The sequence below is a fragment of the Macrobrachium nipponense genome, chromosome 8 (genome assembly GCF_015104395.2).
Source record: "Macrobrachium nipponense isolate FS-2020 chromosome 8, ASM1510439v2, whole genome shotgun sequence".
Taxonomy (NCBI): Eukaryota; Metazoa; Arthropoda; class Malacostraca; order Decapoda; family Palaemonidae; genus Macrobrachium; species Macrobrachium nipponense.
In genome coordinates this window covers 31,516,661-31,534,097 of record NC_087203.1, presented here as the reverse complement: position 1 = coordinate 31,534,097, position 17,437 = coordinate 31,516,661, and the positions used below count along the sequence as shown (strand labels likewise).

The 17,437-nt window shown below is 36.2% G+C and overlaps 1 protein-coding gene across 1 annotated transcript in view; it reads left to right on the top strand.

Moving 5' to 3' along the window:
* Nucleotides 1-12,871, top strand: part of LOC135223230 (E3 ubiquitin-protein ligase RNF126-B-like) — a 47,514-nt gene extending 34,643 nt beyond the window's left edge. Inside the window, 4 exon segments of the mRNA XM_064261722.1 lie at nucleotides 6,638-6,828; nucleotides 6,831-6,901; nucleotides 6,903-6,954; nucleotides 12,696-12,871. Coding sequence (XP_064117792.1) covers nucleotides 6,638-6,828; nucleotides 6,831-6,901; nucleotides 6,903-6,954; nucleotides 12,696-12,856 — 475 coding nt within the window. The 3' untranslated portion in view covers nucleotides 12,857-12,871.
* The last annotated feature ends 4,566 nt before the right edge of the window (nucleotides 12,872-17,437 follow it).

The window sequence follows — 17,437 nt, the reverse complement described above, 5'->3', positions numbered from 1 at the left end:
ACAAGGAAAACATCTCGCTAACATACAGAAGAAGAAAATTCGCTGTAATAAGCCGAGTTAGTGAAGGGGGGAGAGAGAATTGCTTAGGAAGGAGTGGCCCATCTTGCCTCAAGCAGTGCCCCAGGCTGCGATATATGAGCAAAGGGATCATCATTTATGATTAAATTATGATAAATAAAATAGTTTTGGTTTATTAATACACAAAAAAGAAATATACATTCATAATAATCATTATTTATTAACATTGTCTTTATAGAAATACGAAGGAAAACTTTGAACGCCCGTATCTCAAAACTATACTTATTGACCTTCAAAATCTATCTTCTCACTTAGTTTTAAAGCTATAACATTGGAATTTGGTATATAACTCAGAAAGACATTATAGAACAATCAAATAGAGCCCTTTTTTCCAATTTTTGTTTTGTATTTTTTTTATACATTTTTTTTCTCCTGATTTATAGGGTTTATTTTTTTTTACCATATTGAAAAATTCATATCTAGCAAAAAAATTACTTTTAGAAAAAAAACTCTCTATTCGATTGGAGGTCTACATCAGGTCTATATATGGTAGTAATCCCAGGTCTTAATATCAAATATCAAGGGAGGGGATAGAATTTGAAAAATGGTTATTTTCGGGATAACTCGCCCTGGCGTCACAAAACCGAAGGTCAGAGGCGAAAATCATATGCGGTTTGGAGATGTCCCAAGTCACCTTATTAAGTGGTATGAATATCAAAGTCCTGTCCTTAAAAAAGGGCATTAGCCGGCCGGCCCCCTTAAATCAATTAGGCCATTTCCACAGCTCTCATATTTCAAGAAGCATTGAGAATCTCTTTTTTCGCCCCTGTTCGCGTTAACAAGAGAGAACCTGTTTGGAACACGGACACGGAACGTAACGATCCTTAAGAGGTTCGCTGCACGATGTTGCACGTCCGTGAGAATCTTCTCGATCGACGATAATAACTATTAACGTCTATAAGCTGAGTTGGAAAGAGAGTTGTGGAAACCTGTGATATGTCTTCTTTATAGATCTTTTCGCAAAGTTGAAGCCGAAGAGACTTCCTCTAGACTGCTTCCTTATCCTCGAACCAAGAGAGGTAGCAATATACGCTATCCTTTACTTTGAAAGGGAAATAAACATTAGTAAATTTTTTCTCCAATATTTAAATTCTTAATGGACGCATTAAGATATTTACTGGCGTCAGAGGAAGAGAGGATGATGCTTTTTGCCCCATTTTTGCCTTCGGGAAGCTGGATTCACAGAGGTCACGTCCTTCTTACAGCACTTTTATAATGGCTTTCATAAGGGAGGCGGTCTACTCTATCAGCCTCACTTAGAAAGTGACCTAAAAAACCTCGACACTGAGTCTGTCTGCGTGCAGACTGACGAGAAGTGATAGGGATGAGAGGATTTTGCAAGGTGAATGACAAGTGTCATAGAAAAGACATAGAAGTGCTGCAGATCCTGCTGGATTGAATGAGGAAACTGTCCTCTTCCGATACCTCTGTGACCCACATAGCGGGTTTTATTCCTTTTATGAGAGGAGAATCACCTTTGTAATTATATCTGCTATCACAGATTACAGTAGCAGGCTATACTCTGTCTTTACAAAGGAACTGGAAGATAACAGAGGACTAAGTTCCTCGGGATCTTACACGATACCTCGAGACAACCAACTGTAGGATATCATGTACTTCGAGTTGGGATCTTTTCGTGGCCCGCAGAGTCCTTTTTCCGACAAGTTGGAACCTCTCCTCATCAAGCTTCTTTTAGAAATTTTTATGAGGGAATTCATTTTTTCTCTTGACCTTACCAACTACCAAGAGAACAAGTGAATTTTTGTGTTTTGGAATCTCGCATCAGATTCAATGCAGACTCGGCGATTGGTTCTTGCCAGCATACTGTCTGGCAAAGAACTAAAACCCTTCTAATACTGGCTCAGAGCTTTGAAGTCAAGGGGCTTTCCCAATTGATAAGGGAAGAAATAGAAGGGTCTATTTGCCCAGGCAGAGTACGTAAGTTTTATCTTCAGCAGAAGAAAAGGCTTAACTTTGCCTACAGAGTTGTTGGGATGCGATGAGGGCTCGAAACGCTTCCCAGAAAGTACTCAGAGGGACACGATAAGAGCTAAGGAAGCCTGGGTTCGCCCACTTTCGGCTCGGAGTCTCCTTCGACTTCCAGGCTCCTTCCCCTCCTTCGGACAAGGAGAGGGAAGTTTCTGCAACGAGAAACCTCCTCAACAGGTAGGAATAGATCTCGTTTGCAACAGAAGTACTCACAAAGGATCCTCCTTGGAGGAAGACTCTTCTCTCTTGTCCTGTTTAGATATCCTATCTTTTACTGGATATAACTGGCTACAAACGCCTCCCCTCGTCAGAGGCCAGAGGCTCAAGGTGGAAGAGTTCCTTCCACCCTTCTCCTGTCTCCTGATAAACTATTGTGGTTTGTTCAGGATCCTCGGGCAACGTAGCGCCAGCTAGGCGCCAAATGCCAAACAGGCGAGAAACGCCAGAGGCAGACAGCTCGAATAACGCTTTTTTGTCTGAGGCGGAGAAGGAGCGGGCCTCCTATCTGGCGCAAATGCGCCAGAAGCGAACAGATAGGACAGATGAGTGTGTCCGGTGTGGACATCGCCAGCCAAGCTAGAAGCTCCAGCTAAGGGGGAGGACCTAGTCGGGTGCCAGGTGTCAGAAGCACCAGCCAGGCGCCAAAAAGCGCCAGCCAGGAGCCAGGCGCCAGAAACGCCAGCCAAGAGTAATGCGCTAGGCGCCAATCAGGCGCAAGGCACCAGCCAGGCGCGAGGCGCCAGCCAGGCTCTAGGCGCCAGCCAGGCTCTAGGCGCCAGCCAGGCACGAGGCGCCAGCCAGGTGAGAGGCTCCAGCCAGGCGCTAGGCGCCAGCCAGGCGCTAGGCGCCAGCCAGGCGCAAGGCGCCAAATCAGGCGCGAGGCGCCAGCCAGGCGAGAGGCTCCAGCTAGCCTAGCAAGGCGCCAAATCAGGCGCAAAGCGCCAGCCAGGCTTCATCCAGAAGAGATCTGTATCAAAGAGCACCCTGGTCTTCTTTGAGACAGTGTGATCTCCATAGCACTTGATAAGTGCCTTGATTCCTTCAAACAGCTGAGAATTAAAAACGCAGGAAGTGCGAGCTTTTGCGAATTCTTGTTCTTTCCATAACAATATGTCATAAAGGACATATTAGCTGTCACATAAGGGAGATGCAACAATGTATTGACTTCCCATTACCAGAAGGATGTCAAGATAACCTACGAGAGATCCTTCTCTCTTGGTTGATACTTGTCTGCGGATACGTTGCTGGGATAGGGAGCCGATACTGATCCTTAACTAGTGAGTTAAATTTTATCTAACGTCGTGTTTTTCTTTGGGTTGTTTGAAAGGAGTTTGAGGATAACTCTTTTCAAATTAAGCACTAACCCTCGTGTTAGGATCAGGTGATCGGGATCGGTGTTGTGCTCCTTAATTATGCCATTAGGCATAGGTGTATTGTCATGTAATAAGACCCCATTGACAAAGGCCATCAGGCTCTGTTGAGTAAGTGGATAAGACCCCATTGACAGACCCACAAGAACTCTTAGCCATAGGTCACATCCTCGCTGAGGCTCTTGAGGCGAAGCAGATTCCTAGGCATTAGCCATGGAATCTTCCGCCTAAAACAAGTAGGAACCAAGGTTTTATTTATTTATTACCTACAACGTATGTTGTTTATCTGTATTCAGTAATTAGCTGTCTCTTACCCTCCTCCAATGGTGTGAATCAGCTAAGTATATATCTGACAGGTAAGTTGAATGTATAAAAATGATATTGTTATGATACAATAAAGTTTTATACGTACTTACCTGGCAGATATATACAATTAATTGCCCACCCAACCTCCCCTCAGGAGACAGGTGGAAGAGAAAATCTGGTTCTAGAACGGTAATGGTTCCTATTCCTGCCACCCAGCGGCAGGGCGGTAGATCACCTGACCTACCTGCAGCGTGTGCCGCGAAATTCGAATTTCTGTCGGGGACGACGGAGTCTATAGCTAAGTGTATATATCTGCCAGGTAATTATGTATAAAACTTTATTGTATCATAACAATATCATTTTTGCGCTATCATATATCGCATTATTTATATATGATAATTATATTTTTTTCATTTCTGATAATTGCATACTAAACTTCAGGCAATGAAAAAAAAAGGAGCCAAAAATGAGCTCTTAATCTTGAAAACTAAGCGCGCTGTGATTTAAAAAAAAAAAAATATTTTTTCCGCTTCAGCGCTCACTCCGAGACCGCCTCGGCATACGGGGACGATTTTTATTATACCCCTTCGGCGTAAGAGGGTTAACAATGTCTTGTTTAACTTTAGGCAAATTTTAAAGAAATGCCAGAAACAAATGTCTCTGGACAGTTTTGTTGTGGGAAGAGGCCCAGTAACACCCAAACTGGTCCAAGTGCCAGTAAGAAATGAAGCATCCCGGGAATTAATGTCAGATAGTGCCAGTAAAAAACAAAGAGAAGTAACCCCAGATAGGTCCTTGATACCTGAAGTCCTGGAGGGAGATTCCCCTTCCAAACAATAATGTTATTGTTTGGAAGGGCAATCTCCCTCCAGAAGGATGGAAAACACCTGTTAGCCCATAGAAGACAGAGAGGAGGGGAGAAGGTACCTCTCTTTGTTTATTACTAGCTTTGTGTATTGAAGTGGCTTGCTTTTTGTATGTTGAAACCATTTAAAACTTGAAGGGAAGACTTCTAGTTTGTAACATAAGTATGGGTTAAGGGAGGTGAACATATGAAACTCGGGTGATGGGGAAAGAAAACTTCAACTGCTGCTGTATTATCTCATTTCATTATTAAATTGATATTACATCATGAGATTTTTTGGTGGAATTAGGAAACTAAGGGAAGTGGAGGCCTGCCAGGGTTAATAAATAGTGTAATAGTTATGCTTCGGTACCTTACTAATAATCATATCTTATATTTAAGGTAAGGTTTGTCTCACTGTACCTTTGCTGTAAACCATTTACTATTGAAGACTCTAGATATCAGATATACAGTTCAACCCAAGGTTGATCCTTGAGAAGTCTGGGCCCATTCGTAAAGAGGGGCTCAGAATATGAACAGGAACTTTAATCTTCCCACCTCTTGAACTCTTGAGTGTAATTTAATTCAGTGTATATAAGGTAGTAATTCCTTAAAAAAAAATGAAAAACAGTTGCTCGCCATCTTTCCCAATTAGAGGCAGGAGACTGTTTTAAGTAAACAAATATAGGAATAAAATGTCCTGTAATAGAATTACCTCTTGAATGGTTTATGTATAGGGTACAAATTTATATCGACTTCAAAAACTATTTACACACACCTCAGAACATCTAAAACAATGAGCATTAGAACATATGTAAAGTTTCACACAATGATGGGTCCAAATCTTTACCAGGCATTGGATTTACAGTTATATCACTCAACAAAACTTACCATTTCACCTTCCTTAATAATGCTTCTGTTTTCACAATTCAATTCTGTGCATTGGTCTCGGCAGTTGAAATTACTGAAGTAGTATACTATGCTATTTCAGAATTTCGTAAGTTTTTAGCTACTCTATAAGTGCTATAGGAGCCCTTCAAAATTATAATTCCAAAAATACCCTTACATAACATTAAATTGTTACTTCAAAAATGAGATGAAGATGGTTAAAATGTTGAAATATTTTGGATTCTTGCATCTGTAGACATAAATGGAAATGAAGAAGCCAGACAGGTAGTCAAAGCTGCAACTGCAATGAGAAGATTATTTATAGATATTTCTAGTGATTATTTAACAAGTCTGAAACCCATTTTAATCATTAAATGGCAGAAAATATGGAAATGAAGCCACTCAAGTTGCTGAAGTTATAACTACCATGACAAGGTCACTTGTATATATGTTCTTATTAGTTATTAGTTAACAAGTGAATTTTATCATTAAAAGGGAAAATACTGGATTGTATAAGGAATTGCATAATGGAAATGAAACCAGTCAAGTAGCCAAAGCTGCAACTATTATGACAAGACCACTTGTAATTCAAATGGCAGAATATATGGAATTAATAACCAGGAGTAACAAATAAATCTAGTTGAGGGTTGGCGTATGGAATTCATCATATCAAAAGGAATGATTGATATAAGAAATTTTTACTTGTCTTAGAATTGGTCGCTCTCATTTGATCCATGGATGTTGATGAATGGCCCATATGATCTTATACTTGTGTGTACAGAATGTGAAGTAACATATGGATATTGCACAATGTTGTGTTAATGGTCCAAAGTATGAATTAAACATCATGTTTTGTAAACAAATCAGGTTAAGAAATTTTGTCAGTCTTCATTATTTTCAGTTAATCCAGTTATAAATTTTTTTAAAAACCTGCAGCTTATAATAACCTAAATTTAAACTCTTACTGTTGATAATCAGGCCAAACCAATGATAATAGGCTCTCTCTCTCCTCTTCTCTCTCTCTCTCTCTTCTCTCTCTCTCTCGCTCTCTCTCTCTCTCTCTCTCTCTTCTCTCTCTCTCTCTCTCTCTCTCTCTCTCTCTCTCTCTCTCTCTCTCTTTTTGCTTAGTCAACCAGTCAACCATGTATTTTTTGTTTTGCAGAGTGAGTGGAGGAGAGAGACACGCTCTTGCACCTCTAATACATGACCTCATCATGCAAATGACAACAGGTGTTATTGAGGCTAGTGTAGGAGGCCCAGAATTTGCAGGGGCACCCATAGGCATTGATCTCCCAGGTTTCCCAGTGTTGGTGGCATCTAATCTAGCTTCAAATCCTGGTGATTACGCATGGGGCAGGGTGGGCTGGATGCGATCATAACTCAGTTGATGAATCAGCTAGATGGAACTGGTCCTCCTCCATTGTCCCAGAGATCAGATATCTCAAATACCAACAGTTAACATCACCAAAGATCAGGCTGGTAAGTCTTTACAAAGTATATTTTCCCTGAATATAAGGAAGGTAAGTTTCAAGGAATGAAGCCCATCCCTATGAGAGTTAATGTTAAGATAGATATATTGTTAAAATTTTATGGATCTGAATTAGTCTAATGTTCCTAGAGATGCTTATTTTTTGGATATTGACTTGTCTGGCAAATATAGGCCTAAACTTAAGTTTTTGAAGTATAGGAATTGACTTAAATGAAATTTATATAAGATACTTTTAAACTGCAGTTGATGAAATGAAAGGTAAGAGGGAAATTTATGCCAAATGTGGACAGGTGACTAGCATTTTTAATAGGTAATGCATTACATTGAAAAAAACCTTATGAAATGATGATTTTTACTCTATAACCTTGTACATTTGTATGTTAGATTATTTAGAAGCCATTTCAACCTACTTGACATGTCTCTCAGCCATTAAAAAAAAAAAAAATTAATTTATAGAACATATTTTAATTTAATTCCTACCTTCACAGATCACAAAAATGTAAAAAAAGTAGACAAAAAAATTTATAATTAGGTAAATAATTGTAACCGAAACATAAGAAGACAAAATTTCAGTGACTAATTGTCATTGTTGAGCATTTATCAAATTCTAAATAAAAGCAAAATTGTTGAAAAAAATATGTACTTGAAAGTAAAACCTACAATAAAACTGTTAAAAGAAAATTGCACAAGAAAACTTAGCGTAATGGAACATTAGCAAAACTACATTAGAAAAATTTGTGTAATAGCAAAACTGCATTATGATTAATTTATAGAAAAACTGCATTAGATAAATGGGCTCAGGACTTAGATTTTTTTTATTTTGTTTGAGAAAATTGTCAGTCCCTGAGTGAGATGATATTGTACAACAAAGTGTTACTGTATTTACATGTAAGTGATGGAGAGAGAGTGAGTTTTGGGTTCTGCAATATTGTCACGTGATTTTAGGGAGAATTTTATAACCCCCATTTTTTTTTAACCCATATTGTGGTTTGGTAAACCAAATATTTTTCATTTTTATAAATAGCAGAAGTGTGAAGACTTATTACTACTGTCATGATTTACAAATTTGAAGATTTACTCAATGCGCATGATAGAAATAGCACTGTATGTTACTTCCATAAAAGATTTATTGACCAATGCTTATTTGCACAACAAAGTATTTGCTGACAAATGCATAAACTTTCATGAACTTGTTTAGTTTTTGAAATTATAACTTACAAATACAGTACAGGCAGCCCCTGGTTAATGAAGGGAGTTCCGTTCCCGGCCAATTGCTGCTAATGAAAAATCGTCCTTAACCGGAATATCACAATAATTATGGTATAATTTGCGTTTACGACAGCATGAGTGCTGACCAGCACCGATAAACAGCTTACCGATGCTGAAAATCACTAACCAATGCCGAAAATCAGGTTAACAACGTCATTAGCCAAGCGTCTTGAAATAAAAACGCTGTTAACCGATGCTGCCAATAAAAGCAGGGACTGCCTGTACTAGTGCAACTGAGTGTCTCAATATGTACTAAATTTCAGTGAGAAATGCTAAATAGAGTTTCATTTATTTTAATGACTAAGATAGATAAACTGCTAGAAGCAGAGCAGCTTAGAAAAATTAGCACAGTGAACCCCCTGTATATGTGAGAATAGTCCAAATCTGTGAATAGTACTTAGAACCCTTATAAAAATGCTTAGAACTGCCTATTTTATGTTGTTGTTCAAACTCAAGATAAAACCACTAAAAATGCTTATACCTGATTTTTTAATAGTTTTATCACAAAAAGTGCATTTGATCATGAAGTTGATAAGAAATACAGTAATGTGTATATTTCTTATAGAAAAAATACCACGAATACGCAGATATCCCGTGAATAAGGGTAGATATGGTCCATAGAGAAACCTGCAAACACGTTAGTCCATGAATATGCGGGTCCACTTTAAAAGAATTTCCTGATATACTGGTGTTCTGGTTTCCCCTAATGCAAGTGTTGGATGCTTGAACATAAGATTCATTTTCAGTATTTACTAAATCATTACAAAGAAGTTTATAGTATATTATTACTCAAGTTTTTTACATATAACTTGCCATCACCAGAGGAATGTCTCAAATTACAAAGTATTTAATGTTTGGTGACAATCCCAAACGATTTAAAAGAAGGCTGCAGATGAAAATGCCCTTCTTGATTAAATGGTTTTTGCTTTTAACTGCAATTAAATGCATACTGTTTTTACTAGGCTTTGTGTGATGCACCTACCTAGCTGTTGAAAGGTATTTGGTTTACCTACCTTGCTGTTGAAAGCTCTTTTAGGTTTTGAGACACTACCAGAAAAGGTTAATGAGACTACACAAGTTTGTTTGTAATGTAGGGTTCCCCTTAAGGATTTGTTATGATATGATAGGGAAATAAGAGCAGGAGAATCTCAAAGCAGTTGAACAGCCAAGGGGAAAAGACCAAAAGAAATTGATGAAAATTATAAAGAAAAGCTATAAAGATGGGAGACAAAGGTATGCTGCAAGGAACCTCTAGTACTATCTGCAGTGCATCCTGTGAAAAGTACCCTCTAATAGGGTAGTCATTTGGACAGAAAACTGTCAAAAGAGGAACAGATTGTAATGCTTTAATAAAGATCTATATTAGGCTTCTACGACAAAGACTTAAGTAATTTTCTTTGTTTTTAACATTGGGAGTTATATCTACTTATAGATAAAGTAAACCCTCCCAGATTCGCAGGCTTGCAATCCACGGACTCAGCAATTTGTGTACTTCTCTATGGAACATACAATGCTCCCCCAATTTTATACGGTATTAGGTTCCAGAACTTGCCGCTGAAATGCAAAAATCCCCTCTAAAAATGCTTATAACTGGTTTATAACTACAAAATACCCAGTACCCGATGAACTAAAATGCTTATAACTCTATTTTAACATTTCACTGCTTGATTTGAGAGTTCAAGCAAAAAATACCCTCAAATTATCATACTAAAACAATTTAATATTTCAAATAAAAATACACCCCAAACCATCATCCCAAAATCCAAAGACAGATTAGTACCCTTTTACAACTGTTACTCTTAAATATGTATATGCCCCCCTAAAATGCTGATAACAATTTACTCATTTCAAAATATTAATATGTATTAATGTAAACAGCGAAATGTCTATAAAATGTTTAATACAAATTAAATCAATCTGTCATACAGAATGTTTGACTGCTAATCAATTTACCCCTGTACTGTATACGTAAGCCATTTTCTCTCATATATTGAAGTATTAATCCTTTTAAAATCATCATTAATTTTCTTTATTTTTTATAACAATGTTTATTCACTAATTACTGCATTTTTTCATATTGTGTATATAACTAAATACTGATATTTATGATGAAAATGAGTTACAGCATACGTATACAGGCAGCCCCCAGTTATGGGGGTAGGGGTTTCCATTCTTGGTAGGGTGCTGATAAGCGAAAACGCCATTAACCAAAGCTCGGTGATTTATGGCGCCGAGTTTGGTTAATGGGCCCTCTGTTAGGTATGTTAAGGACACCATAACTATTATCAGCACCTTATGGCGCCAATAACCTAAACTTGGCCCATTATGGTGCCATAAATAGCTAATTTTATGGCGCTAAAACCAGATTGCCATTAACCAAGTCTGCTGTTAACCAAGGACTGCCTGTACTAACTAATGTTATGTATCTATTAGCTCATGCCAGGTTGGGCCCTGGACTAAGCGTAACAGGTGTACGATTCTCTCTCTCTCTCTCTTTATCTTTGTGAGGGTAATGTACGATGTATTTGAAATAATATTACTGTAAAGATTATAATAAAGCATGTTGTACATATATTTAAAATATTTGCTAATTTTTATTTTATTTGTCAATCTGTTTTTACTGGAAAATAAGATGAAAATAAGTAGTGAATTATCATTTCAAATACATTTAGAGAACTGTAAATAATTTTTATCATGAAAATCAGTATTTAGTCACTTACTCAATATGAAAAAATACAGTAATTAGTGAATAAACAGTGTTGTTCACTACAAAAAAGAAGCAAATTAGTAATAGTTTTAAAAGATATGGGAATAAAAAAAATCTGCAAATTAGTGAAAATTCCTGTGGAAATGTGAATAATGTGTTCCACAAAAATCTGAGACAAAGTAGACCACAGAAATGTGAAATGTGTAAGATTGGGAAGGCACTGTGTATAGACATTATGCGTGGAAAATTTGCCTATTAGCAGTATTTTTCACAGAAATTTTCACTAATTACTGTATTTTCTTATCATTTTCATGACTAAATGCACTTTTTGTGATAAAACTACAGTCCAACCTCTTAAATCCGGGAACCTTGGGACCATGCCACTGCTGGACCACAGAAAATCCCGGAATACAGAATACATCCTAAAAAATGAAGCCTCTATGTAAACATAGTCTTGCAAGGTAATTCCACATACAAATAGCCTAGTTTCCGACTTTAGCCATACTAACTTGGTTTACCGTTCTGACACTTTTTTATAATTTTATTACGTGTATATTTTAACTTTTTCTTTAAAAAAGTGTACTTTATTTAACACATTTAGCCTGCGTTCCTGAGAGCTGTCAACTACAATACTAAGCTTCTCAGAATCTGCACATTATTATCGGCGACGTTCATATCCTAAATTTCATATCTTCATAATTATTTCCATTAGTTTCTACTTTATTTATTAGTGAGATGAAAAAAATAATGAATGAGGTTTGGCGATCACAGTGCCATCTATTAAGGAAAGTGAACACTAAACTATCCGCTAAAGAAATAAATATTTTCTAGCATAGTTAAAGATTTATCCTTGCACTTCTTACCTCTAGCATCATATGATCTCATGGGTGGCATATCAAATAGGTAAATACCCAATTACATAAAAGAAATGATGAAAACTGTGTCACTTATGTGTCTCAATTCATGCATTGCCAAATATTTCATTGTTTTGATTATAAGTTTTGACTTGGTAGAGCCTTCTCAAGTGGAATATTTAAAAAAAATATATTTATTCCTTTAAGGTTAATATTAAAAACAAAGTTGACTTCACATATTTTCATCACTAACAACTATTTTCATATAAACAGAAGATATGGCATAGTTTTTGCTGTCTTGACGTTGTAAACAATACGAGGCACCACCCTGGTGGCGGCGCAAGGAATTAATGGTGGCTGATTTAAAATCAAGCCGAACCATGGCAGTTCCCTGACCGTAGAATGCCAGTTTTAAGAGCTTCAGCCATATTAAAATATTCTGGTATGATCATTTTTAGAGGGTTCTTTTGTGTCTGAACTACCAAAATAGGCAGTGTAAGCCTTTTAAGAAGTGTTTTAAGTATTCACAGATTTTAGCTATTTGTGGTGCGTGGGGGGTGTGGTATGCATCCCCTGCGAATCCAGGAGTTCACTGTAGTATTGTTTTTCTTTGCTTCATGGAACGAGGATAAGATAGCATAGCTTGAAAATGTAAGGTATGTGAATATGGGTAACACTATATTAGGAGGAAGAGAACTGGGTTTGCTCATGTTTAAGGATACCTCTGACATAAACATTTTGGTTCAGTTGTCTAAAATACTTTTATTCTTCAATTTTGACAATAGTACCTACTATTTCCACATCAGGTATTACTCCAGCCAATTTGAGAATTACACAAAGCTATTACAACATTTAAGGTGCTGACTATGTAAGTGCATTTTTTTTCTCTCTCCATTTCTAGAACAAGGACTACAATGCTCAGTATGTATGGAAGACTTCAAGGAAGACGAGGGTGTGCGTCAGTTGCATTGTGAGCATTGTTATCACAGTGATTGTATCATTCCATGGTTAGAGCTTGTAAGTATTACATTTTTTATTTGGTTTTCATGCTTCAATGATTAATTGGCCACAATTAAATTGATAATCTTGGACATATTTGCTTGCATGTGCTAGTTGAAACTATTTGTTATTTGAGTAGTTCCAAGGTGTAAGTGATTTTGTATATTTAAGATTGATAAAGTCATTCATATGCTGCATGGTATATTTGACAGTTAAATGTTAGAGGTTGATGTTTTCAAAAATGCTTATTTTTTAGCCATAACTAAGGACTTTTTGCACCTAGACTTCATTAGTAAATTTTTGCAGTTTATTAATGGACACAGAAATTTTTTTAAGTGTAATAAAAGATACATAAAATTGTAACAGTATAAAAAAGCATGCTGATAGTATGAATGAAAAAGAATACTACAAAGAATGCATTCATATGCTGCAGTCACATAGGGATGCAAAAGATAAAGTATTTTGTGTATCATACAGACTGGTACAGTTATTATTAATAGGGGTTAGTTTTTCCAGACCTCTGAGTCTCAAGTAGACTCTTCTCGGGCTGGTTCTCAGGGATCAATCCTGAGAAAAAAAAAAAAAAAAAAAAAAAAAAATTAGACTTTATTGAGAAACCCGTCTTATTTAAAAAATTTATGATTTATTAATTGAAAAATCCCTGCTTTCCGCAAGAATATTTTTCATTTCCGAACTCCGCAGATAAATAGATCTTTCCTGGGTCCAATTTGGGCACTCAACAAGCAAATGCTGTACTGTCATGGTGTTTGACATCTGTTACATTTCACTGGGTCAGCATGTGGTGTGACATCAAGTGACCATGTGAGAATCTTGTGTGTCCTATACGTAGCCTTGCTAGGATCACCTCTTTTGCTCTTTCCTCCTGTGAGGATGTTCTCCATGCATAGACTTCAGTTTTTATATTTTTAAGTTTATTTGTCGTTGGCACCGAGGCCCATTCTTCTTCCAATCCTGGTAAATTAATGTTTTAACTGATTTTACCCAGTCTGACATGGGGCATATGAAATTGTTGGAGGATAGTGCAGGCTAATTTGGCAGCAGAGTCTGCATATTCATTTCCTTTTATTACGTGTGCTGGGATCCAACATATTTCCACTGATATTCCTGATTGGAGGAGTTGATGAATTTTTATTTGAATTTCTGTACTATTTGGTTTCCTGGTTTATACTGTCTTATTGCATCTATAGCACTACGTGAGTCACTGAAAATAACAGAGACACTTGCTTTTGCCTCAGATATCATATCTTGAGCCATCTGTATGGCTGTGACTTCAGCAGTAAATACTGATGATATTGAAGGTAGGCTTTTTTACTTAACATATTTTTCGAATATGCAGATGCTCCTACTCCAACATTATTTTTGGAGCCGTCTGTATATATCATAAAATTTGTTGCCTTTTCTTCTAATGTGCTCCCAAAGCATGTTGGCGGTACATTCCGTACTTGTCATTTGTTTTTTGAGTAGGTAAGACAGGGAGGTACATATCTTACTCTATTTAAAATCCATGGTGGTGGCAATTCCATTGGTGGGTTGAAAAATTGGATTCATATTATGTATGTTCATTATGTATCTAGCTCTTTTGGGGAAAGAGCTAGTACGATTAATGCTGTTTACTTGATTACAGTTTTGGAAGCAGTAAGTTGCAGGAGACGATCCCGCTTGCAATTGAAGACCTTTCTTTGTATTGTTATTAAATTACGGTGATGTTTTTAAGGGCAAAACACCTGCCTCCACCAAAAGTGAGTTTGTTGGGGACGATCGGAAAGCTCCTGTGCACAATCGCACGCCTTCATGGTGCACTGCATCGAGAGATTTTAATGCAGATTCTGAGGCGGATGAATATATTGGACAGCAGTAATCTATTATGGATAAGACTGTTGCCTTTATATATCATTAATAAAATGTCTCGCTTTGCTCCCCAATTAGTGTGTGATAACTTTTTTAATATGGCAAGGGCTTTGGTGCCTTGGCTTTAATGTATTTGATGTGTTCTTTCCAATTTAAATGTTGATCAAATATTACTCTAGATACTTGATTTTTGTACAAAATTGTATTCAGTGCTATAAAGATGCAGTTGATTGTTTGGTTCTTCATCCAACCTTTTGTCTTGTAGAAGACGATTGCTTTTTTTGTTTTATCAGTTGAAAATTTAAACAAATCCAACTGAATTTTGCCCAACTACATATATTTGAAATGGCAGTACTGAGAACTCTCTGAGCATGTCCTCAAATTACTACTCGTATAGTAAATGACAAAGTCATCAACATATAAACTGTTTTTTACACCACTTGGTAAATTTATATAGTAATGTCATTGATTGTCTAAAGCAAACAATGTACAGCTCAAGACACTACCTTGAGGGATTCCTTCTTCCAGTTTATAGGTTACTGAGTAGGAATTTTCTACTCTTACTTGAAAAGTTCTGTTTGTTAAGAAGTTCTTAATAAATATTGGTAAGTGGCCTCTTAGTCCCTTGGAGTGGAGTTTTTGCATGATGTTATGTTTGATTTGCCATGTTTATCGTATGCTTTTTCTATATCAAAAAATATAGCTACTGTTAATTTCTTTTGTTCAAAGCCTTTTTTGATATGATCTTCTCAATGTGTTAAGGGATCTAGGGTTGATCTGCCAGCTATTGAACCAGATTGTGTTGGTGTTAAAATGGATTCTTTTGTTATTACATACGTTAATCGTGCATTAACCCATTTTTTCTAAGATTTTGCATAGGCAACTTGTTAGAGATATCGGTCTATAATTGGATGATTACTTGCATCCTTTCCTGGTTTGTTTATTGGAATAATTATGGCATGTTTCCATTTATCAGGAAAGACACGTTTTAGCCAGATACTATTGTAAAATTTTAATAAATATGATTTAGCTATAGGAGCTAATTTTTCTATCATTTTCAAATGATATTTTATCATATCCTGGTGCAGAGGGATGACAAGAGTTGATGGCATATCTAGTTCATCCATTGTTAAAAATATAGTTATATTCCAGGTCTTCAAGAGTTTCAAAATTGAGTATTATATTTTCTTTTTGTTTTCTGATACTTTGAAAACCAAATGTGTATCTAGGCTGGCGTAAGCACTGATGTTTCAAAATGTTTCCCAATTATGTTGATATTTCATAAGTATCATGGTATATTTTTCCATTTAAATGTATTGCACTTCTTGGAGGTCTTATAGTTTTCCATTATGATTTCCTTATCTTTTGCCAGATATCCCTTGTGGATGTGTTTGAAGATATGTTTGAGACATATTCCTTCCATGATGCGATTTTTTCAGCTATTAACCGTTTTTCTAAATTTGGCTGTATATTTGTTATATAGTGGTTTAATGTGGTTAATTGTTATGTTTGTTATAAACTAGTTTTGTTTAATATGTTTATACTATAGGGCATTTTGTCGAGTGATTTAAGGCGAGTTTTGAGTCTGTTTAGATTGCGACTCAATATATGTTTTATTTTACTTAATGTTGTTAATGTTGGATTCCACCATGGGACAGGGGATTTTGTGGAATGTCTTTTGGTTTTGGAATACTTTTATCTGCAGCATTTATTATGAAGTTTGAGAAGGATTCACATGTAGTATTGTGATCTTCATTATGTGGGAATGGTGGTATGTTTCGTGTGTATAGGAAATATTTATCCCAGTTAGCTTTTTGGATATTATATCTTGTAGGTGGCAATATTTTGACATTACTTAAGTAGTTCAGAATGATTGGGAAATGGTCACTTGTGTATGAATCGTCTAGGACGTTCCATTCAAATTTCTAGCTACATCATTGAACAAAATGAAATGTCAATTGAAGAAAAGGTTAGGTGTGTATTTGAAAAATATGTTGGAACTTCACTTTCATTGAGACAATACAGGTTGTGTTTCATTAAGTATTCTCATGTTGATTCCGGATGTGTCAGTGGGGTTATTAATATCCCATAATGGATTATGTGCATTAAAATCTCCTACTATAAGTAGTGGTTCCTGTATACTTTTTTGCTAATAAGTTCAGAAAAATCACTGAAATTTGCATTGAAATTTGGTTGGTATATAAATTACAAATAGTAATTTTACTTTTATCAGGCATATACAGTTTAATTGATGTTATTTGATATGGCATAGATGGTATGTCAACAGGTCATATGTAATGCTATTATGAACGTATATGGCTGTGCCTAATTTTCCACCGTCAGTTGGTGAATAACAGGCAATTTCATAGTGTTGGATATTTGTAGGGTTACTTCCTATATGTTGTAGACTATGCACATTGGGTTGTGGTCTCGTATGATTCTTGTAATTCACCCAGACGTAGTCGGGTTAAGAGACCATTTATATTCCATTGAATGATTTTATATTCCATTATTGGGAGGAATTGGTGTTAAATTCTGTAAATTGATTGCTGATTTTACTTTGTCTCGTAGTTTATATGCATTTGAATTTATTTGTGGTTTTTTAATCATTGTATTGTATGTTGGTTATTAGATTCTGCAGTTGTTTGTTTTTCATAGTTGAATATTAATAAGTCTATTTTTGATTTTATAATTTCCTTTTTGTATTTTAAGGATTCAGAAACATAATTCGTTCTCAGTGTTGGTGTGTTAAAGGGCACCTCCTTAATTTGGTAA